The sequence below is a fragment of the Quercus lobata genome, chromosome 9 (genome assembly GCF_001633185.2).
Source record: "Quercus lobata isolate SW786 chromosome 9, ValleyOak3.0 Primary Assembly, whole genome shotgun sequence".
NCBI classification, from domain to species: domain Eukaryota; kingdom Viridiplantae; phylum Streptophyta; class Magnoliopsida; order Fagales; family Fagaceae; genus Quercus; species Quercus lobata.
In genome coordinates this window covers 32,735,311-32,760,401 of record NC_044912.1, presented here as the reverse complement: position 1 = coordinate 32,760,401, position 25,091 = coordinate 32,735,311, and the positions used below count along the sequence as shown (strand labels likewise).

Here is a 25,091-nt window from a genome sequence, read left to right as displayed (position 1 = left end):
CTCATTTTCAAACAAAAATTTACTTTTTTTTTTCATCATTCTCAATCTCAAGAAGCCACCTACATGATTCTCAAAGAAAATAGAAGTAATCCCTACTACTTTTTCTCCTGCTGATACAAGCCCACAGTGCCTTACGTTTCTTTAGTCTCATTGTTGATTGCTCTAAACACATTAACTCTCTTCTCAACAAGGGTAGAAATCAAATAAACTCCTTTCATCTAAAAAAAAACTATCCATATTTGCTTTCAGTTCTAGCTTCTTCTTGTGTCTGATTTGTTTGTTTCTTCAACATCATTTGGGTATTTAGATTTATGCTTTTTATATATATGATAATGGTCATTTAGTTTTATGAATATGCTTTGTTTATTAAATTGTTCAATTTGTTCTATTGCTATATGATAATATATTATATCTCTTTCCATATCATCATTTTTTTTTTAATTTGAAATTAGGAGCTGAATAATTCATTAAAAAATAAGAAAATTTTCAATATTATGGATAATGATGGGTTGATGGTGCTTAAAATAATAGTATACAAATTTTTGTATGTGTATTGTAAAATAGACTGCCTTTTATAGTTTATACTTCCATTAATATATAAAAATATGATAATATATCAAAGTTGATAATTTTTTATTTATAAATTTATGAATTATGATTTTTCTATCAATATTGCAATTTGACCCCCCCAAGTACGTGTTCCTTGTTACGCCCTGTTTAACAACACTAACAACAACCACAATTGAACTCCGCAAATTTTATGTTGTAAAACTTTATGCATTTGCATATTTTTTTATTGTTGTTGTTGTTGTCGTCGTCAATATATAAAATTTTCTTTTTATTAGATTGTGTAATTTATGCCTTTTGAAGAACACCCTGAAAAAAAATTCCTAAAGTCGCTACTGGCTGAATGATACAGTTTACCGAAACAATTCTTCACCCTCATTTAGAAGATTGCACCATTAATTAGTTGTTAAGCAAATTTGGAAATAGATTACGAATTATGGCTTTTTATTATGGATTTTGTTAATGTATTTTATTTTTGGATAAGGTTTTTTTTTTTTTAAATTGAAAAAATATTGACAGTTTTTTCAATTTTTTAAAAAATATTTCTAAAATTGAATGGGTTGAACTGGAGACTTCAGTTCCTCTCATACCTCAACTACCTGGAAGTAGTTTATTTCCTATGGGAATTTGACTGGTGTGGCTTGCTCAGTCCTATAGACAAGGACTTGATCACACATACAGCAGATACTTCATGTTCTTCTTTTTCTTTTCTTTTTTTTCTTTTTCTTTTTTATTGAAACGATAGAATGTTAATGGTGTGGCTTGCTCAGTCCTATAGACAAGGACTTGACACAAAAAGTAAATACTTCATGTTTTTCTTTTTTATTGAAAACGATAGAATATTAATGTTATTGATAAGAACACAATAGACCATCTATGTAGACAAAAATAAATAAATAAATCCGGTACATCTTTTTGACCAAAAAAACAAAATTTTTGTTATATCCGGTTAAATATTGATGGCACAAAAGAAATTTTGGTTTAAATAAAATTAATTATCTCAAAAATAACATCATTTTCCTCTAAACAAACTAAAATTTAACAAATTAAATTACAAATCCGGTTTAAGAAATTAACCACAAAACAACTAATAATCAAAACAAATAAAAAATCTCAAATGCCTAAAATTTTTACCTTTCTTTTTCTCATTCTTACTCTTCCTTTTTCTCTCAACTCTTGCTCTCAGCCTCTCTCTCATTATTTCTCTCCACTCCCACTGTCAGGGCCGGCCCTAGACCAAGTTTCCTCCGATCCCATCTTCTTTCTTTTTGTTTTTCCGCTACTGCGTTTGGGTTTTGATTCTGCAGAACTGAAGAATGGCTGAATTGGTTTTGACTTTTGACTTTTGAGGTACTTGGATTTCTGATTTTCTGCCTTTCTGCCTTTCTGCAGACTCTTCTTTAGAATTGTTAAAGACTTAAGTTTTCTCTGGGCAGTGGGCTGGACGTTTCACCACGTTTGGGCCTTCAAACTTTTTTTTCTTTTTTGGTTGTAGGTATAAGATTTGTTTTATGTTTTTTGTGGGTGCCATCTTAGCTGGGCTGGGGCGATAGGCTTTTACAGTGTTGTGTTTATTTATTTATTTATTTTAAATCTTGTGTTTATATATATATTTTAGTTATTGGTAATATAATGAATAAATTTTTATTTATGCAGGTCGAGATTGCTAAAAACTTGTTATTATTCAGTGAAACTATAACAATACTTTCTATATAAATCAGGTTCTATTTCTTATTTACTCTATACTTGAAAGTTATTTTTTATTTTAGTTTTTATAAATATATTGTTTGATTAGAAATGTCTAATAGAAATATGCATCTGGATATGAAAATCTTAAAAAAAGAAAAAAAAAATTAATTGAGTCTCAAAAAGGATTAATGGATAAATTTTTTATTAGTAATAAACAAAATATAACACAAAATTTAGATGAAAATATCACAAATGAACAAGAAATTCATCAAAAAGAGTTTGAAGATAATGAAATGATACAATTGGAAGATAACAATGATGTTCAATTTTGCAATACAACAAATCTTGATAACGAATTTCAAAAGAATTTAGAAGAAAATGAAAATAATGATGAAAATGTCACAAATGAACAAATTCACCGTAATGATGTTCAACTAAAAGAAAATGAAAATAATAATGACATGTTGAATTATATTCCGTCAAATATTTATGATCCAAGTAATTAGAAAAATATTGACACAAAATTAAGAGATTTATTAGTAGAAAGAAAAATAGATTTTAAATGAAATATATTATAATATAAAAATATTAAATAAATATTAATTTAATTAATAGATAAGTATAAAAAAATGTCTCATTTTAATCCTTGCCTTACCTTAGGCCCAAAATGTCTAGAATTGGCCCTGAATAGATGGATATCTAATAGGAGCAAAAAATTTCTCGGAGAGTCAGTTGCGGAACCAAGAATTGAAGGAGTTGTCACCAACCAAGACAAACTGACCTCAATGTGAATTGTAAAAAGCCAAGGCTGCTAACTCAAACAAGCTGCAAATATGGGAGGAGAGTGAATAGTAATATTCTGAATCGATCAACTTTTTTTTTTTTTTGAGATTTGAATCGATCAACTCTAGATAATGTGTTGCACACTCACTGACTTTGATTGCAACAAATGCAGAGACACAATGAGCCATTGAATTCTTTCTTGTTGTTTGAGTGCTTTGCCACTTTTACTTTTGCCCCCACTTAATCAGATAGTAACCACTAGATAACAAAATAAGGCTTCCATCGCAAATAAAGTATCAAAAGGAACAAAAAATTTCACAATAGTTTGGTGGCCAATTGTTAATAGTAATAAGCAAGCCGCTATCTATTAAAGCCTCTTTAGCTTGGAACAGTAGACCACTTTACTTTTTCTTTTGAGACTTTCTTTGTACTTATTAAACGATTGGATTCAAACTGAAACTGTTGAGACGTTGTCATGTGATAAACGTGTTAGCATCACAACAGATGAATGCTACTATGCACTGTAAACTACTTCAAAGTAAACTGCTCAAAGCCCCTAGCACTAGGTTCCCACGTGTACATTTTTATCCTTTTTTGCACATAAAAATTGCTTGGTGTGTTATTTGGGCAAATAATATAACATTGAGTAGACACTTGAATACAAATTAAGACGCAATTGCACGTCTAGCCATGCTACAGGCCGCTATACGTTCATTGTACCTGTGAGTTTGGACAGCAAAGTTATTCAAAATTCAACTTAAACAAGGATAGTCATAGCATCTTCGATAGTTGGGTTGTGTCCCTTGGTCCCTTCTATATTTTGTTTTCCTACTCCCGCTACAGGATATAATATTTTCCAAAGGTGCAGGACTGCTAGAAAGTTTCAGCACATCCAAACACAAAATAGAAAATAAAAGACTATTTTGCTGAGCAACAAAGTTAGAGGAGATGGACTTACATGGGATGCTCGTCCGGATATCACTGATAAGGCTGATAATATCACCAGTACTGGTGGCAGCAGCATCTCTAGTCAAGCCGGCTGATGGCTGCCCCAACAAGTGTGGAGATGTAGAAATTCCATATCCATTTGGCTTGACCAAAGGTTGTTCCCTGGATGACACATTTCTCATCAATTGCAGCAATAAAGTAGCAAAAACAGTTACTCTCACTGTGACAAACATATCCATTGAGGCTCACGACTTGCATATCATGCAATTTGTAGCTCTAGACTGTTACAAAAAGACAGGTGAAGTACAGGAACAGATTAATGCCTCCCTCTCTACAGCCATGTACACCATTTCCAGGTTAAAAAATAAGTTCACCGTTGTTGGATGTGACACTTCTGCATACCTTCATGGGTTCCAGAAAGGAAAACCGTACACGATCGGGTGCACGTCTGTATGTAATAGCCTTCGCAATGTGGTCTATGGGTCATGCTCTGGTGTTGGGTGTTGCGAGGTAGCAATTCCTGATGGATCAGATTCTATATCAGTAGAAGTAAAAAGTTTTAACAATCATACAAATGTATCAAACTTCAATCCCTGCGGCTATGCTTTTGTTGTGGAACAAGGAAAGTTCTGTTTCTCCCATCATCACCTCCGTAACCTATCAATTGACAAGCTCCCTATGGTGCTTAAATGGGCAGTTGGGAATGAGACATGCCAAGAAGCAGCTAAAAAAAAAAGAAAATCGTATGTAAGGGAAATAGCGAATGCACAGACTCCCCTACCTTCTCAGGATACCGATGCAACTGCAAGTCGGGTTACAGAGGGAACCCATACCTTTCCCATGGTTGCCAAGGTTTGTTTTACTCCATAAGTTTGGTTTGGATGTATGTGTCTGCTCTCATGATTATAGTACTATGGGGTTCTTATTTTTGACTTGATTCGCAGACATTGACGAGTGTGAGAATCCAACTCTCAATGATTGCACAAAAGCAAAACATTGTGTCAACACAAAAGGGGGTTATACATGTGGTTGTCCAAAGTTGTACCATGGGGATGGAAGAAAAAATGGTGAAGGTTGTATTGCGGATCCCCTACTCGTGCTTAAGATTGCCTTTGGTAAGTATATTTATGGAAATTTACTTCTATTGTCTGAGTTGCCCGCTGTGTTGTAATTTTCTTTCCTTGAAATAAAGGTTTTTAGTTCATAATTTTTTTTAAAAAAAAATATTGTCCAAAATTTTATATATAGACTAAAAAGAAAACTATTTTGTCCCTAAAATTGGTTCAAATTGGATTTTTGTCTAAATTTAAAAAGTTGCAATTTCATCCTTCAAAATTTTGAAGGATATAAATTAACTTTAATTCCATTTGGCATTAAATTTAAAATAAACCTAGGAACACATCTAATTTCACTAGTGATCAACTTAGAGTATTGGACAATTCCAAACTACACTACCACATTTGCACAATTCTTGATGTAAATATTAGAACTTAGAACATTTCAAACGCTGAAAACCATTAAATTTACTATTTGAATGGTTCATTTTTAAATGTTTTGTGCAAAAGTAGAAGTTATAACATCAATTATTATGATTTGGGGTTAGTGGAAACACGTTATTTATATGAACAAGAAAATAAAATATTCACAAAAAACAACAATATTTAATGTGATTCCGCCAACTTCAATAATCTACGATCATGCCTATATCCACAACCAATACCAACCAAAATATCTACTATCAATAATATGTATTACAACAACATTAATCAACACTCACATAACTTATACAAACAACACTCACAAAACGCACAAACCCAAAACTCTAATATACCCAATAGCTCTCTCACACTTACAAAATAAACAAATTCTCAACATGTACCACAAGCAAGGTTGTTAGACCGAGTATAAATCTAGCAAGGTTGTTAGAACTGAGGATTATTAGGTCAAATACTGATACAATAACCAATAGGCTATGCTCCTTTGATGTGTCATTCTTGGCTTTAATATTTTTTTTATTTACAGTTTAGATTATATTTTTCCAATTTATTATATTACCCCCTCTCAATCTATTATTATTTGATAATTTTATTAGAGATTGAAGAATTATGCTTTTTACATGTGAATATACAATTTATATTTATGTTGAAAATGATTTTATTTTAGATAATTTTTTTATTTGAAAGATTACTGAACACAATTTTTTTAAACTTGTTTATGCTTTATTATTTTCTATTAACCTTATAAAAATGGTGAAAATTCATTTGAAAGTTGTTTACTTTTTTAGACATATTTTTAGTAAAAAAAAATTGTTAATGTTTTCCATTTTAATACCTTTATTTGTATTTTATTACTATTAAATTAATTATGACATCATCATGGTTTGACCTTGGTTGAATCTTGGTCCGATCTTAAAAACCTTGAACCTCTCCCTTTTCTTCTTTAAACGGTTCGGGTTTGAAAACCATGACTACAAGTAATCTTTCAACTCCAAATAATCTACCAACTACTCTTCAAAGAAACTCACTTATGTTCTTCTAGGAGCTTTTCTCCTCTCCCCATGTGGGAGGAACCATGGACAAAACCAACCAAACACTTTACAACAATGGCTATTTACATAGCATCAAACCTTTTCTTCTGCTTCAAGGAAATTCAAACCAAAACTAATTAGGAATTTAAGGCAATATTTAACAAAATAAATAAGTAACAGAGATGCCAACAATTTTTTTTTTTTTTTTTGGAAGTAGTGTCCTCTAAAATCATTAAGTATTGTATCTATCCATTATAAAATGAGTTTATTAGATTTTGTCACATTATTAATAATTTAAATAAATATCAATATAATGCTAGACAATTTTCTTTCAAAAAAAAAAAATGCTAGACAATTTTCGGTTAAATGTTGGTGGCATGAAAATTCTAATTTACTCATTTCATAATAAATAATTAAAATTTCATAACTCCAATGGTAAAGTTATCCCTACAAATCCTATCCAAAAATTGTAATATATATGTGTGTGTGTCTTCCCGTGATAAGCCACCTCAACCAACTAGCATGCTATTAATATCCTAGACTCCTAGTAGAATTAAAAAAACCTAGGTTGAATTATATCTGAAGTTCCAAAAATTAATTTTATTTTTTAATTTTTCTCCATCAAATTTAAGAATAATAGAAATTTAAATATTTACCTTATTCTATATATAGAATTAGTACTTTTGATTTGCAACAAAATGAATAATGGATCAACTTCTTAATTTTATATATGCAGTTGCTGGAATAAGCTTAATTGCTATAGTTGTGGTTTGCTCTTGGTTGTATTTTGTAATCAAGAAAAGAAGGCTAGTCAAGCTTAAAGAAAAATATTTTCGACAAAATGGAGGATTGATTTTGCAACAACAACTATCTAGTGAAGAAGGATCTAGTAAAACATTCAAAGTCTTCACTGCTAAAGAGCTAAAAAAGGCTACTAGCTACTATGATAAGAGCAAGATCATTGGCAGAGGAGGTTATGGCACAGTTTATAAAGGATTTTTTCCAGATAATAGGATTGTTGCAATTAAGAAGCCCAAAACCGTAGATGAAAACCAAATAGAGCAGTTCATTAACGAAGTGGTTGTTCTCTCCCAAATCAACCATAGGAATGTAGTCAAATTATTAGGTTGTTGTTTAGAGACACGAGTTCCTTTATTAGTCTATGAATATGTCTCTAATGGTGCCCTCTTCAATCACATACATAAAGAAAGCATCGCATCCACCATATCATTATCATGGAAAACTCGTTTGAGGATAGCTGTAGAAATAGCAGACGCACTATCATATTTGCACTCCGCAGCTTCTATACCTATAATTCATAGAGATGTCAAGACTACAAACATACTGCTCGATAATGATTTTATTGCAATAGTCTCTGACTTTGGAACTTCAAGGTTGGTTCCCCAAGATCAAAAGCAATTAGTTACTATAGTACAAGGAACTTTTGGATATTTGGATCCTGAATACATGCAAACAAATCAATTGACGGAAAAAAGTGATGTTTATAGCTTTGGAGTGGTCCTAGTGGAGCTACTAACAGGACAGAAGGCACTTTCATTTGCTAGGCCAGAAGAACAAAGAAGTCTAGCTATGTACTTTCTTTATTCATTGAAAGAGAATCAATTATTTGAAATTCTTGAAAATGGTATAGTGGAACAGAGTAACATGGAGCAAGTCAAGGAATTTGCGAAGCTTGCAGCGAAGTGCTTAGAGGTAAAAGGAGATGAGAGGCCTACTATGAAGGAAGTTGCAATTGAGTTAGATGGACTGAGAAAGATGGAGAAGCATACGTGGGATAATGTTGAATCAAATTGAATGGAGGAGACCGGGCCCTTGATTGGTGAATGTTGAACGGTGAGACATTTGGCGATTAAAAATATCGTGATCAACTCTATCATAGTAGTAATCCTATGTATAATTAGTGAGCTTTGAGAGGCAGATGAACATCTCCCACGATGTCATGCAACTATATTTTATTATCTTAATTGGTTTATGCCATCATGCCAAGCTTTGCATTATTTCCGTTGTTGAACATCCCTGATCCTTACATGGTAAAAATGACATACCAACACACTCAATGCAATCACATGATGTAAGAAATTATGTGATTCGACAATTTGCCTATGTCACAAAGTTGCAATAGTTTCAATATTTTCAGGGAAAAAACATACAAGATGTAATAATATAGTTTTTCTCTTTCAAAACAAAACAACAAATCATAATTTGAAACAACAACATATATATCCCACACAAAGGATTCTCAATGGCCAAAAAACAGGCCACAAAATTTTCATCATGCATGGACCAAGCCTTAGAAAATCTCTCATTAAAAACTAAAACACTTTTATATTAGGTCGAGATCTGGATCAAACACAAACTAGGTTCCACATAGCCCAACAGCTTTTTAAGTTCTTTTATCTTGTTTTGATTCTTTTTCTTTTTAAAAATATCCAAAACTCACCCTTAAAACATGGAACTTTTTTAGATTTTGAGTGTAATACTTAGGGCAAAACTTAAGCATATATTACATTCTTCAATCAAATTCAAACACGTTGTTGCATCATAAAGCAAAATAGTGTTCATTTTTCAAGGAAAATTAAATTCAATATAACTGTGTGTTTAAATATAATTGGAGAATCTAATGTACTGTACTTAAGGGCCTATTTAGTAACGTTGTTCTAGTAACATTGTTTGTATTTTTTGAAAATACGTGTGAGTGAAAAATTGTGTGGAAATACATATAATGTTATTTACAAACTAAAAACTGTTGCTTAAAATGCCATACCAAATGGCCCCTAAGTTTTATCCAACACTTTAACTCTTATGTTTTACTATTTTATAGGTAACTTGTTAATGCAACACTTAACCCCTAAGGTTTTTTGAGTGTAATATAAAACTAGGTTGTATGTGAGCTGAGCATTAAAAGTTAGGACTTGTTTACTTAATTTTATTTTGAACACGAGCCAAGCTCAAGTTTATTACCAAACAAGGTTACATGCCTAGTTCATTTTATAGGTAACTCATTAATTATGCAACACTTAACCCTTCAGGTTTTTTAGTGTAATATAAAACTAGTTTGAATATGAGTCGAGTATTAAAAGTTCAGACTTATTCATTTTATTGTATTTTGAACATGAGCCATGCTCGAGTTTATTACCAAATAAGATTATATTTTTATGCCTAGTTCATTTTATTATCGAATAAGCTTGAATTGTTCACGAGTTACTTAATTAATTTATTCTTTTCCTATATATAGTAAAAACATGACAAAATTGTTTTACCCCTTTACAAATCCATGAACTTCTGCTATGAATATATTGTTTATATTATCAATAAATTACAAATAATAATTTGATATTACATGAAGCTATTTACAAACTTATATAACACAATCTTAAGTCTATATAAATATATGGATAAAATGCAAACTACATCCTCTAAGTTTGACTGAAATTCATTTTAGTCATCTAACTTTACTTTCATTCAATTGAATCTTCTAAGTTTCAAATTTATTCAATTCAGGCATTTTGTCCAATTCTGTTTAAAAAAATTGCAATTAAGCATACAATTAACTAATGAAAAAAATTGAAAAAAAAATCGTACATAAAAAATCTATAAAATATTTTTATTAATTTTATAAATGTTTTTCATGTGAGAAAAAAAAATTTAAAGGGTAATTTTTTAACGAGACTTAGAAAATTCAATTGAATGAAAGTAAAGTTAGAGAACTGAAATGAATTTCAGTCAAACTTAGAAAGTATAATTTGCACTTTTTGCCTAAATATATTTATAGACAACTATACATATGAAAATATAATATTATACATAGTTAAATCTAGTGTCATGCTTACAAGCTTGTTCACATTCACATTATTAAATTTGAGTTTGGCTTGTAATTTTTATTTATTATTATTTTTTAATGTTTTAGGATTTTGATATCATGTAGAAGTAAAACATGTGTGTTTGTTTTAATTAGATTTTCAAATAGTAGACTAGAGCCTAGAATCCTTTGTGTTTGTTCTATTTTATTTTGGTTAGCAATGTTGGCATTTGAATAAATTTATAATTATTTGAACAAATTTCAATTTATTGAGCACTTTCTTGATATGGGTGGTGATTTCGAGTTTGGCTTACCTCTGATACTTTTTAACTGGAATCTCTTTTTATTTTAATAAAAGACTGCTACGTCACCCATTAACTAAATAAAAGATGGAGATTAAAACCTATTACCACTTGTCATTGTATATTTAAAATAAAAGAAAATGTCCAGTTAAAAAGGTACTGCAGATAAGCCAAATTCGATGATTTCAAAGTAATGCATTTTACAACAAGTAATTTACTACATGACTTACCAAGTGACAAATATATGTTTAAAAAATAATCATGTGAGAAAATACGTGTCAACTCGACCCTACTCAACTAACCCAACTTGTTTTTAACCTGTTTAGAAACAATTTATAGAAAAAATAAATAAATAAATAAATAAAATAAAAAACACTTTTTTTTTCTTTTTTTATATATAGGTTTCTTCATTTTCAATAAAATTTGCATCAAAATTTCTCTAAAATCATTTATCAACAAATACCCCCCTAACCAATCTATTAATCGGACTCTTTATTATTTTGTATGTATGATCTGCCCATATGAGAGGAATGTTCCATGAAAAAATCCAGCCACATCAAAGTCTCAACCATTGTTTCTCACCAAAAAAAAAAAAGGTCTTAACCATTAAAAGGTAAAAACGACATGTCATTTTAACTCACACGTGAGAAACATGATGCATCATCCTTGGTGCCCAAAACGCACGCTTGACAGTAGACAGTCAGAGACACTAAAGTCTACACACCGAAGAGGAAAATCGTGGCATCCCATTTCCACCACCAACACGGTTGAATTTGAAGGAACGAAATTGAAAAATCTTTGCCCCATTTCGTGGTTTCATTGCCAGAGAGGTGTGTATAAATATTCATAGTCATATCCGTAATCTGTGTTGATTTTTTCAATGACATTTGGGCTGTGGTTTTTGGGTTTTTCTTCTTGGCTGTTAAAATTGAATTCATATTATTTGGGAAGATGTTTTTTGTTTATATGGGTGGTAAATTATCTGAAACTTAGTACTTTCTGTGATAGTTTATAGTCATGCACGATAGGTGTTTGTGAAAATGTTTTTGCTGGTCTGTAGTGATATAACTGTACAGTCAAAGCAATATTATTTGCTTTGGTTTTATTGCAAAATTGACTTGAAGAAAGATAGAAAATTGAGTTTAATTTTATCTTCATTGCTGAATGATATCTTGGAAACATCATAAACCCCAAAAAAAAAAAAAAAAAAAAATTGAACTAGTATAAAAATTATTTGTGCAGAATATTTGTACCCTTTTTATAGCTCCAGTTTACAACGGGTTTTGTAAACTACAGGAATAAATTTAAGGGATCAACTATTTTGTACTAGGTAAACTTATAGTTATGGAGCTAGCTAGAGTCTTAGGATCACATTATTTATTCATAACATTCTAACTACATACTGACACCTTTTTTATTGAAATGTCTGTTGGCATTGCATGGAAAATGTAGACAACCCCTACTTTCTTTCTCTGCCACACGGCTACATTTGTGTCGAGTTATGGTTGTTGATTTACCAACTTTGAATTACTATTGTATATTGTCTTATGATTGTGTTGGGTTGGTTGTTATTTATTTATATTTGGGCATTAAACACTATTGTTTATGTTGTTCTGTTGATTTTCTGAAATCAAACAATGGAAACATGGTGGTTGTTTTGTCTGAATTTGATTGGTTTATGAATATTCAAATTTAAGGTCCAGAATATAATGCTAAGAAGTAGCTTTCATTTTCCATAACTGACTTTGCGCTCGTGTTTCTATAAAGTTTAAACGAATGTAATCTGTTTGTTGTGTCATTGGAAATTAATTTCTTCTTCAATTGTAGCAGAGGCTAGACTTATTTTAAATCAGCTATACTTTTCAATTGCTTCGGAAGTAGTTTTGTCACATTGTGGAGAGAGAGAGAGAGAGAGAGAGAGAGAGAGAGAACTTTCAATCACAATAAAAACATGAGTTATGATAGTGTTCATAGTGAATTGAAGATATCAATACTAACCATGTGTCTTTTCCCACAGCTCATCATCCCAAATAGCCTAGTCAAAACTTGCATATGATATTGATAGTTGATGGGGAATTATATGTTGCTGGCTTGAGCGTGTTATTCTCTTAAGTGGTGTAGAATGATTCTTTCTGTTTGAGAGACCAATAATGTGTTGCTTCAGCTATAGCTTTGCATTTCAGTGTAGGATTGCTTCCCAATCTATATAATAATAGAGTATTTTAGTGTTTGGGATGTGAGTCCTTTTTCTTCAAATAATTAGCAATATCAAAATCTCAACTTGTTATTCTATAATGATTTAAGATATTTCCTCTATTCTGTTGTAATGCACATAATGGTAAAAAAATGTCCCAAGATGGTGAGGGTCATTCAACAGTGATATTCAATATGATTTATTTTATTTTCTGTGTCAGGTAAATTGTGATTCTCTGTTCAGTTCAACAATATGATTAGAATTTGCAGCCACCGCAACAAATTATTTTTTAAAGGGATGATGTTTGTTAGGATGTACAGTTCTAGTGAACTAACAACAGAGGTTTTAGATCCAAGGAAAAGAATTTGTGAAATAATGATATCTTGCCCAGCATTAGCTCTTGATACTGCTCTTAACCAAAGTGGAATAAGAGTTTCTCCAGATGTACTTGAGGATGTGCTCAAGAGATTCGAGAATGCTGGTATGTTGGCATATCGATTCTTTGAATGGGCTGGAAAACAACGAAATTACATGCACAGTGTCAGGGCTTATCACAGCATGATTGAGTCTCTGGCAAAGATTAGGCAATATCAGATCATGTGGGATCTTGTGAATTCTATGAGGAACAAGAGCATGCTTAATGTTGAGACATTTTGCATTATAATGAGAAAGTATTCCCGGGCTCAGAAGGTGGAGGAGGCAATTTACACATTTAACATCATGGAGAAATATGATACCACCCCAAATCTAGCAGCATTCAATGGTCTTCTAAGTGCTTTGTGCAAGTCCAGGAATGTGAGGAAGGCTCAGGAGATCTTTGACAGTATGAAGGATAGGTTTGTTCCTGACCCAAAGACTTACAGTATATTGCTTGAGGGATGGGGAAAGTCTCCAAATCTGCCCAGGGCAAGGGAGATTTTCTGAGAAATGGTTGACATGGGTTGCAATCCTGATATAGTGACCTATGGCATTATGGTTGACATCCTTTGCAAGGCAGGGAGAGTTGATGAAGCTCTTGGAATTGTTAAGAACATGGATACTAGGACATGCAAGCCAACATCTTTCATTTATAGTGTTTGGTTCATACGTATGGGATAGAAAACCGGATTGAAGATGCTGTAGATACATTCTTAGAGATGGAAAGAAATGGAATCAAGCCTGATGTGGCAGTGTATAATGCCTTGATTAGTGCTTTCTGTAAAACAAACAAGTTAAAGAATGTGTATAGGGTCTTAAATGACATGGATTCCAAGGGTGTTACACCGAATTCAAGGACCTGCAACATTATTCTAAACAGCTTGATTCTCCGTGGAGAGACTGATGAGGCATTTAGAATCTTTTGCAGGATGATCAAGGTATGTGAACCAGATGCAGACACGTATACAATGATGATAAAGATGTTTTGTGAAAGGGACGAGCTAGAGATGGCTCTTAAAGTGTGGAAGTATATGAGGTTGAAGCAGTTTTTCCCAAGCATGCACACATTTTCAGTCCTTATAAATGGATTGTGTGAGAAGGGGAATGTTTCCAAAGCTTGTGTCTTATTGGAAGAGATGATAGAGAAGGGTATTCGACCATCGGGTGTGACATTTGGGAGGTTACGACAGTTGCTTCTAAAGGAAGGAAGAGAAGATGTACTCAAATTTCTTCAAGAGAAAATGAATCTCCTGGTCAAGGAGCCTTTATGTGATTGAGAAGCCATGGCTAGCAACATATCAACACTAGAGCTGCTTATATTGTTGATTAGCAAGTACGTGATTTGGTGTTGTAATCCTAGATACTGCATGGTGTAATAAGAGCAAAGATCATCCTTTGCAGGTCAGTTGTCTTCCCTTTTTATTCAAGCCACACTCTGGATTTTTAATCAATTTCATTATATTCCTTATTTTAATGCTTTTTTTTTCTTTAATTTAAAAATTGACTTGAAGTTCGTTTTGTGTAATCTATGTTTTGAGTAATGAAATTTATCCTTACTAACAATATATGCTTCCTTGAGCAGATCTTTGTTGATGGCACCAAGTAATTACAGAAATCTAATCAATTTGAAAGGGGCAGTCAGTCATATCTTCGACTAGGCTGCTAGAAGTACAGCAGCTTCTGAAAAATGTTCGGAAAGAGAAAAAATGAATTTCAAACTGCCTTTGGGTTGGTTCTTGACAAAAGGAAGGTGACAAGTAACTCACACAAACTTGGTATGTATTTGTATGAACTATGGAAATCCATACTTTTGATGAAACAATCAAATGAAATAAACAAGTAGATAGCCTTAACTAAGCACTATCATATTTTTCTTGTCTATAATGCCTCTGGAACTATGTCTCCCCATTTGTAATCAAACAAATGGAGTTGATTTTTCATATTTGCTGCCTCTATTTTCAATTGAAATTAGGTACCAAATTTATTTATTCATGCGAAATGAAATGAGGAAAATTCATTGAGGAATATGTAACTTTCAAAATAGGGAAAATGAAATTATGGACTATGATGACGCCACATTCATGGGTATTGAGCTATAAATCTGGTGGCAAGGCCTAATTGAAAATTAACACAAGGAGGGCCTGAATATCAATAGGAAACTAGTATGTTTTTAAATAAAAAATTAAAAAAAAAAAAAATAGTTTCCACGTTAGATGAAATTGAAATCATATTGAACCGGTTAAAAACAAATCCGATATTTATTTTTCCATTAAAAAAAAAAATAGTTGATATTTAAAATCAACTGGGTGTTCATGGCTAACGGAACTCTCTGTTTTTTCATAAAAATACACCAATCCTACCATTCAATATGAAAATTTGGCAACTGGGTGTTCATCAATAACTGGGATAGTAATTGAGAAAGAGTCAAAAGGGCATCACAAAATTCATCTTGATAATTATTCACCAATCCTACGATTCAATATTAAAATCTGACGAATGGGTGTTCATCAAAAACTAGTAGAGTAATAGAAAAAGGCCAAATGGGCATGGAGTACGTACCCATGTTGATCGTAGCCCACACCCATTTCCACGAACAAGAGATTCATGGGTGGGCAAGAGTTGCTGCTGCTTGTGCTTGTGCTTGTGCTGGTGCTCATGGAGGTACTTTGGTCAGCTTCCATGGCTGCCAATGTGGCTTTGGATTGCAGAGTTGGAGGAGGATGGATTTTAATTTTGGAAACAATTTTTTTTTTTAATTTTTTAATTAAAACATGCCACGTCATTAAAAAAAATGTCAAGTCATTGTTCCGTTAGCCACATAAGTAACACCGTCAACAACAGTTAGTAAAAGAATTAATACAACTCAGTTTTAAAACGTAAGGGACTAATTGTGCTCGCTTCAAACTTAAGGGACTAATTGCGCACATAGGGCAAACTTCAGGGACCAATAGTGTAGTTTTGCTAAAAAAAAACACCATGTTCAAACACTTAGTTGGCAATGAATTAACAAAATAGTATTAATAACAATTATATTATTAGGATTAGGATCCAAGATCTTACGGTGGCGTGTTTTACTTGCAAAAAAAAAAAAAAAAAAACATGTTTAATTCCTTCTATAGCATAGCAATTTAATGAGATATCAAAATAAATTGTTTTATTAGTAAGAATTTATTAAAGAAAAAGAAAGGGATTAGGGGACACCAAAGGTAGAAAGACTATGTATCCATTTGGCAAGAAGCTTAGCCTTTGCTTGCCCTAAAACTTGATTCTTGTCATCCCCTAACCATAAACTTACTTCACATAAACATATCTAAAAACATCTAAAAAATGAGAACGATTGTTTGTACTTTTCAAATCCAAGCGACAACTCAACTCATTGATTATGTCAACCACAAGTTCATCCAACCACTATGTAGCAAGTTAAATGAGTATCCACATACACTTTTAGTTATTTGACTTACTTAATAGTCATGTTACTTATTTAAATAATTTAATAAATTATGTAATTACCACATGTAAATGGTCTTATGAATTGCCAAATGATCGATTGCAGGAGATTCTTTCAACCTGGTTTGGAGTAAAAGTTTTTTTTGTGAAAAAAAAAATGTGGTTTTTGTTTTTCCCTTCCCCAAATCGCTTATTAAATTTAAGACAAAAATACATTGTTGGTCCCTAAAGTTTACTTACTGAGTATTATTAGTCCTTGAAGTTTCAAATGAGCGATTTTAATCTCTAAAGTTTTAAAAGTGAGAAATATTGGCATCTTCATTAAAATCTGTTAATTTGTAGTTTATGTGTCTAACGAAATAATGATATGTCAATTTTTTAAAGTTGTGGCAGCTTAGTTGTTAGGTCTAATTAATTCTAGTCATTTTAAAATAAAAAATAAAAAATTCACACCATAATAACCATCATCATCGTCATCCCTCCCATACTCTTGCATTTCTCAACACACCAGCAAAAGAACCGACAACCCAAGACCACATTGCCCATACTTGTGCCACACTATATATAGGTCTAGAGTCTTTAGATCAATCAGCTATTTTGTTTGAGTTTTGAAATTACTTAATTAGAAAAATAGAAAAGTGAGCTTGAAGAAAAGTTATGGGCTTATATGGTTATGACTGTCATTGTTGTACCTTACTAATCTTTGTGCCAATCACTTCTCATTTTTGGTCAATTTGATTTGTAAGCCACAAAGATAGTGCCTTTGATTGAAATTTTGCATTGGGTGTGATAGTATGAGTTTTGTTCTTCCTCTGCAGTGGATCCGTGTCCACTCCTGAACTATCTCCTCCAACTTCAACCCAATGAGGATCAACTCTTCCTTCCAAGATTTTCACCAAAGATCTTGTTAACAGTGATACTGGGTCTGAGTCATCTACCTCAATGGCAAGCCTTTTTGTTTGTTATGACTTATGAACAATGTGGTCATTCTAGTGTGGTGAGAAACGGTGACATTTAGGAAACGGTGACATGATGGTTTTTTTTTTTTTTTTTTTTAAATAGGACTAGGGTTGTGATTAGACCTACAACTAAGTTGTCATGTCATTAAAAAATTTCCCATATCATAATTTCGTTAGACACATAGACAATCTAGGAAGCAAGGGTGCGACTCTAGGACCGCCACACCTGCACCCGACTCGTTTCGACGCGCCGATTCGCCACTTCTTTTCTTTTTCATTTTTTCATCACTGATTGGGAGCCAATTTGGGCCGAAACCGGCCAAAGTCCATAGAAATCCCCCATAGCTGGCTAAGAAACTGGCTGAAACAACCCCAATTTGGCCTAATTCTGTCTAAATAAGAAGATGAAGAAGAAAGATCTTCTACCAAAAGATTTGTGAGAAAAAAAAAATCCCCACACATTTGTTTATTTATTATAAAACCCCCAAATTTGAATATCTGTATTATGATTTTTTAAACACTATATTAAATTCAACAATTTATATCATTTAGCTTAATAATAGCCAAATAATTTAGTAATTGTATCAAATTAAATTGATCCCAATGGTTTTTTTTTTTTTTAATCTACTATTGCTCTTAAATTGGTAAATGTTTACAATTATATGAAAAAATATGCTTAACAATATGTAGAAAATATAAATAAAAATATATTTAATAATTTATTAATAAATGTATCCTGCCGCACCTGCACCTGCACCCGTACCCTACTTTTTCAAAAATTTCCAAGTCGCCACACCCACACCCTCACCTAAACCTGAATCAAAACTTGTGCTTCTTAGTAGACAACAAATTAACAGAACTTAACAAAGGGACCAATAATGCTTAAATTTTAAACTTTAGGGACAAAAAATGCTTATTTGAAACTTTAAGGACTAATTGCACTCAGCATATAAACTTTAAGGACCAACTGTGTAATTTTATATTTTAATACTATTGCTTGGGATATGTGCCCTTGATTTGTTATCCAATGACCAATCTCATGGTGCGATATATAGTGGTGGACTAGGAATGCTGGCAACATTTAGAGCATTCTCATCAAGAATGCTATAAAATATAGCATTTAGCATCTCAAAAAATTCATTATTCATTTTAATAACTTACTTTATAATACACGTAACATCAAAGGCTCTATTATTTTACCACTTAATTTAAATAATCTTTTTTTATTCTTTCTTTATGTTTTCAATTAACTACCATGTACCTGTTTGATTAAACATTTTTTTTTAAGGGTTGGTAGAAGATGTCAAAATTTATAGCATATAGCACTTTTAATGTAGTGTGCTTTTCCAGAATTAGATGTTAAAAAATAGCATATTTAGTATTTGAAACCTTTGATGAGAATGCTATAATAGAGCTGTTGAAGTTGAAAAGGAACGGTTCAACATGAGAATGGGGTGACTAGGAAGGGCAATGGGTTAAGTTCACAACATATTTTTAATGAAAAAGAGACTCTTAATTTAAATGAAGTTGATGAGTAAGATAATAAGGGTTACACAAATTAAGATGACAATGACGATAGTTTTATGCTTAAAGACAATGCTCCTTATATACTAAGGAAGTGGATTTCATTCCTTATGTTAGGCATAAAAGTGACTATTTACCAATTTAATGTGTTTTGCTCTTTACCTTTTTAGTTATACTTTGATTGAACTATATATTTCATGTTGATCAAGGTTGTGAATATTTTGTAAAGTGCAAGAAAACTTTTTTTTTTTTTTTAATGATGATCTTTTTTTTAATTTTCAAATTTACTAGAGGGACCAGAATTGAGACCAATGACCAAGAGCCAAGTTGAATGGGATTTAGGTTGAGATGACAAGGTCAAGTGTTTAACCCTTTCTAATAAAACATTCACATTGAGAATGGCATAGCCATATGTAAGGAAAATTTAACATAAAAGCCCAAAACCCCCTATACATCCAAACTTGTAAAAACCAACTATTGCAAAAAAAATTTGCAATAGTGTTACAGTGCAATTCTAAAGGTAAAATTGCACTATAGCTCAATTCTAAAAATTTTATATAAAAAAAAAAACCTAATATTTTATTCCCTTACTTTATCAATTCCTCTCTCTCTCACCGGGTTTTGGGTTTTGGGTTTTTGTTTTTATTTGGGTTTTGAGATATATTATTTTATTGTGTAAAAATATTATTTTAATATGTTGTATTGTAAAATAAAAGTTTGGATACCGAAATATTGTAAAATGATACGGTATAATTGATAAAGTAACTTTTTAGAATGGTAAAATAAGATAATATAGAATTTTGAAATGTGAATGCCATAAGAGAAGTCGCCGGGTCAGCCACAGGAAAAAGTTGGTGCAAAATCTTGAAAAAATTATCCAATTTGAGTGTCTGACATGCTAAAGTCTATTCCCCATTAAATTAGCACCCACTATTGTCTGTTTCCAGTGAAAGAATAGGGAAATTATGGTGTACTCCCTCCTCTCACATGAATGGTGAGTCACACTAATTAAATTTATAGTGAGACCCACCCATTTATACAAGAAGGAAGAGTATGCATTTATAGTACTCCGGGAGTACCTAATAATTTTCCAAAAGAATAACCTCAAACTAAAAGCAGCACCATGTTCCAAACCTTATTGTTTTCAGATTCTGTAATATGCAGTAGGCAGTATTAAACTTGTGTCTTCTGCTGATACATCCTTGGATCATTCCAACCGCATCTTGCGTCATTTTGAGCTGAAATTAGTCGTATCTTTTAACGAGACAAGCAAGATGCTTCTACTATGCTCCATCCAGGTTCCAAGCATTGATGTTAAGCTGCTTGTCCTTTTTGGTTACTCATGATTTATTGAGAAAATTACACGTACGAATGTGAATTTCAGGTTCATTGGCATATTTTAACCAAGCACTATCATATTTTTCTCATTTATTGATTGAAATGGAAGAGGTGAAGAGCAGCTTCCCATAACTACAAATTGTAGCAATGAATGCACAATTAACTACCTTATCAATGATTAATCTCGCATGAAAAAAAAAAAAACACCTAAGGTCAACTCAAACATCCAGGGTTCACATTCTCCCACCCCTATTGTAGCTATTGAATTATAAAAATAAAAATAAAAATAAAAAAACTCACATGTCAAGCACGTTGGTTACAAAGGTTAATTAAGTTATTAATAAGCCTATAATAAGTAACTCCATTATCAACCTCATCAAACGATCTATACTTCTACCACCAATGGTAAAGTTTTGTCCCAAAATCTCTTGGCAGCAATGAGCCAATAACAATCATTGTTGACAAATATCTCATACAACTCTAAATAATACTCATTTGTCCTTTTGGGCAATGTCTATATGATACTTAAAAACGAAGAGTAACAACAAAGCTCAAATGGCAGCTCATAATAAGTTTATTTCCCCACTCAGAGCCTCTTCGTTTTAGAATCACTTTTCAATAGTATCATCCCAGAAAGCTTGTTGAGCTCATATAGCAATCCAACTGAGAACAGGAAACTGCATCCAAAATATAAGATCACAAAAAATGTCATTATTATATAAAATCTCAAGACACTTGAAAGATAAAAGTGAGCAATCAATTGATTGGATCCAAAATTATATATTTTCTAATGTTAAAAAGTCTTAAGTAATAAGTTATATTGATATAAAAAAGGAACACCCTAGTACACAGCGAGTGAACAAGGGATAAAAAATCAAATACATGTTCCATTGCAAATCAAATACTTACATTCTAAAAAGTCTTGTAAATCTGCCGGTCAAAAAGTTTCTACAGTTCCATTGCAATTGCATTGCCATTGGGCCCAAAAATTATTAAAAAAAAAAAAAGATTATAGTTCAATTGAGGATCCTATCCCAAACTACCACTCCAACTTGTTTTAATACAGTATATACATGCCTTAATTTTTTCCAATTCACATACCATAGATATTATATTTATAAGGAATTGATTATCTCTATGTCCAATACATTCATAATGAGTCCTGTTTTTCAATTGCTAGAAAGAAAAATGAATCTTTCTATTATGCATACAAATGCATGTAAATCGCATAAGTGGGAGCCTTGTGCACTAGTTACAACCTACGACAAATACAACACATAAATTGTGATTATGACAATCGCCAATCAATACTTTTCCAAGTCATTTCAACATTGATTTTACTTCTTCGCAAGGGCTCTTTCATTCTTTTTGAAAATAACTTAGGTCTTCATGATACATTTGTGGCCTTAGTGTCTGTTGATGCCCCATTCCAAACAACTTGACAATTGTTAATGGCACTTTACCAGAAAGATTTCTAACAAATACAGAAGTCATTTCAAACTAACTGGTGTTGCTAATGCTTTCAACTATATCCCTTGTAGCATGCATTCATGTGAACTACAGAAAAAGAGTAATAAAATTCAAATCATTATTATTGCATACCATGTCGTTATACAAACTCGATGGACCGTGCTAGCAGCAATCAGAGCCACTGCTTCTGCTATTATGACTGCAAAAGAGATGTAAACAATACTGCTTCAAAAAAATAATGATGTAGCAATTTATGAGAAGCCTACAATCACAATCGTTTTACACAATGAAACTTAAATAGGAAGCCTAGAGTTCCAATGTCCCCTTGAATCTTTACTTGATTATTAAAGTTGCGAAAAGCCAAAGTCCTATATGTTTCTGAAGCTATTAAGTACACAAATACAGCATTTTCAATCATAAAATCCCTATAATTTTCATCTTCCATTTTAGAAGACATCCAGTTGCTACAGAATGTCAATGTGCAATGCATATTAGAAGAAAGACCATTAATTACAAATCAATATGTTTTTTATTGGTAACTTGAACACACTTGGTGGGTTTTGAATCCATGACTCACCCTCCACCTTGCCCTTACAACAAAAAAGTTGCTATTTGAGATAGAGCTCATTCTTAACTACAAAATCAATATTAAAAAGGGATGACAACACTGGTTGTCAGCCTTTTTCAGCTATGGACAAATTTTAATCCTGCAACATGTATCCTCTATTTGCTTTCCTCTTTTTATAAAGTGGGTCAAACTTGAAAACCCTAATATAAAAGCATTTCATCCTTTAGAAAAATCTTAGTAGTCTATATCTCTTCTTCTTCTTCTTTAACACCCTGCCCAACCCCCAAAAAAAAAAAGGAAAAAAAAAAGAATCCTCCATAAGAAACATTTGCATTAAATGACAATGAAGGCTCTTAATTAGCCTTAATGCAAGTGCACAAAAGTTAATAGGATGGTGAAGGCGGACTAAATGAGTGTCACAAATGCTCATGCTAAACATAAACATAAGAGAGTGAGCTTGGTTTCATTGACCAGATAGGTAGACCTATGCACAAAGGCGCTTAAAAGCAAGCTTATGGATGGTGGCTTCACTGTGTATATACAAGCATTAAAAATTGGCGTCTAATCGAGCTGTGGGCTTGGCAGATGTGGTAACACCACGCAAGCAGACAAGCATGGGTGATGCTCCACAGATGAGCAGATTAAGATCCTTACTTGAGCAATGCCATGTGCACTGAACATAATGCCTTTGATTGGAGACAATATAGTGTAAAGAGTGGGAATACTGAAAAGAGTTTTAATCTATATCGTTCAGATGGACTTTAATAATATTCTTTTTAATAACAATAAGTAAGCAAACAAAATATGAATCTAAAGGCACGCTCACCAGCACCCCACCCAGTCCTCATGCCACATGTTTCCTGGAAATTTCCAATGAACTGCAAGAAAAGCACCAATCAAATGCAAATAAAGATGTTCAACCAATTGTACGAGTCACGCACCATAAAGGATAAAACCAAATGCAATCTTAGCTTGTCAATTTGTGGCAGATTATAAAGAAACCGCTTTTCTGACTTGTATATATTTTGTGTATGTGAAGTCCCCCACCCCACCCCCCCCCCTTCTTTACATATTTTAATTATTCATGACAGAAGAAGCTTCAGGTTCGAAATGCAAAAATGCTGTGAACTACACAGAATAATTCTTATGTAATAACATGTACAAGATGCTGCATTACAGCTATTCTCAGAGAGATACATTAAGAAAGATACACATCATAACATAAAATATATTCGGAATTGCAGAAAAAAGTACTACAAAATAATTATGTGAATGGTGGAAAGCACCATGTTAACATTGATAAAAGTGAATGAATTTCCCTTTTTCTCTTGAGATTATATAAAGTTGGTTTCATTTGGATATTGGTATACTACCATATTATACTATATAATAGAAGAAACAATAAACATGGCACGAGAGAGACTCACATATCAATGTGATTGTCACACAAGAAAATTAAAACATCAATGCAAAGCTATTAGAACTCACTGTCAGCAGCACAAGAAATATAAGAGAACTGGTGAACCCCCCGAGTATGGTGAATAGCTCCGACGATGCTAACTTCCCTCTATACACTTCTTGAAGCGAGAGGATGACTATGAATAGAAGAAAAGAATAAAGCATGGAACTCCCTGGCCCTGCCATTGACACTTCAAGTTGCAAAGACAAGTAAAACAAAAAAACAAAAACAATCAGACATACATTGGAAAAAACAATCCAGAATTTCACAAACAACAAATCCCATTAAAAAAATTTTAAAAAAAAAAACACCAAATAGAAAATAAAACCAACATTAGTCTATTTGGCAACAATTTTTATTTTTCTTATAGCTTTTTGGCTTTTGCAGCAAATAAGAATATAATCTTTTAACAAAAAAAGCTACATTCAAATGCATATTAAGAGCCAAAGACACGAAATTGAAATACAAATGGACACAGATTTGAGAAGCATTATGCAATATTTTTTTCACATTCAAAATCCAAAAGGCACGCCTAAATCTGATTGAGAGAGAGAGAGAGAAACAATTGTAGTCATCCTAAATTGACTGCGATAATAGATTTACTGGATTCATCAAATCAAAGTAAGAATTCATTTACCCTAATTATTTACTTGATCTAAAGATCCAACACACTTTTTATTTCTTCTTCCTATGCGATTCTTCAATTCGTAAATTTAGAGAGAGTGAGAGAGAGAGAGAGAATACCTGAGACTCGTAGCAAGCTGAGCTGTAGATCCCCTTCTCTTCCAACTACCAAGTTGAAAGTCCGTTCGTTTCGTCAGTCAGACTAAGTACTAGGGTACTCCCCGACCCGACTCGCCCCAGGCCGCGACTTTAATAATAAGAAGGCTGTTTCGACATTATAGCAATCTGCTAGGGGCAAACCCGTCTTTTTGGAAAAACAAATTGACTAATGTAACTTACACGACAAACACTGTCACAATATCTTTGCAACAAATCTTTTTTAAGATAAAAAATAGGAAAAGTCCCCTCAAAAAAAAGATAAAAAATAGAATTCAGAATTTTTTTTCCAAATAACC

At 32.3% G+C, this 25,091-nt stretch overlaps 1 protein-coding gene and 2 pseudogenes across 2 annotated transcripts; 2 read left to right on the top strand and 1 right to left on the bottom strand.

The window, feature by feature from the left end:
• Positions 1-1,702: 1,702 nt before the first annotated feature.
• On the top strand, positions 1,703-8,532 carry LOC115959066 (annotated as a pseudogene).
• Positions 8,533-11,116: 2,584 nt separating this feature from the next.
• LOC115958847 lies at positions 11,117-15,101 on the top strand (annotated as a pseudogene). Its single transcript, XR_004084694.1, has 3 exons — positions 11,117-11,466; positions 13,051-14,648; positions 14,830-15,101. The product of XR_004084694.1 is annotated as a pentatricopeptide repeat-containing protein At1g77360, mitochondrial-like (transcript).
• A 5,726-nt stretch (positions 15,102-20,827) lies between these two features.
• LOC115962263 (protein KRTCAP2 homolog) lies at positions 20,828-24,875 on the bottom strand. Its single transcript, XM_031081170.1, has 5 exons — positions 24,757-24,875; positions 24,042-24,202; positions 23,380-23,431; positions 22,118-22,184; positions 20,828-21,192 (listed from the first exon to the last, which is right to left on the bottom strand). The coding sequence occupies exons 2-5, from the start codon at positions 24,195-24,197 to the stop codon at positions 21,102-21,104; spliced, it is 366 nt and encodes a 121-aa protein (XP_030937030.1). The 5' UTR covers positions 24,198-24,202; positions 24,757-24,875; the 3' UTR covers positions 20,828-21,101.
• Between the last annotated feature and the right edge of the window lie 216 nt (positions 24,876-25,091).

Excerpts from the sequence above, each read along its gene's own strand:
- LOC115962263 (XM_031081170.1), bottom strand. The coding sequence starts at position 24,197 with ATGGCAGGGCCAGGGAGTTCCATGCTTTATTCTTTTCTTCTATTCATA. Across the intron at positions 22,185-23,379 it reads GAGGACTGGGTGGGGTGCTG|TCATAATAGCAGAAGCAGTG; the intron begins GTGAGCGTGCCT and ends TCTCTTTTGCAG. Across the intron at positions 21,193-22,117 it reads CGAGTTTGTATAACGACATG|TTTCCTGTTCTCAGTTGGAT; the intron begins GTATGCAATAAT and ends TTTTGGATGCAG.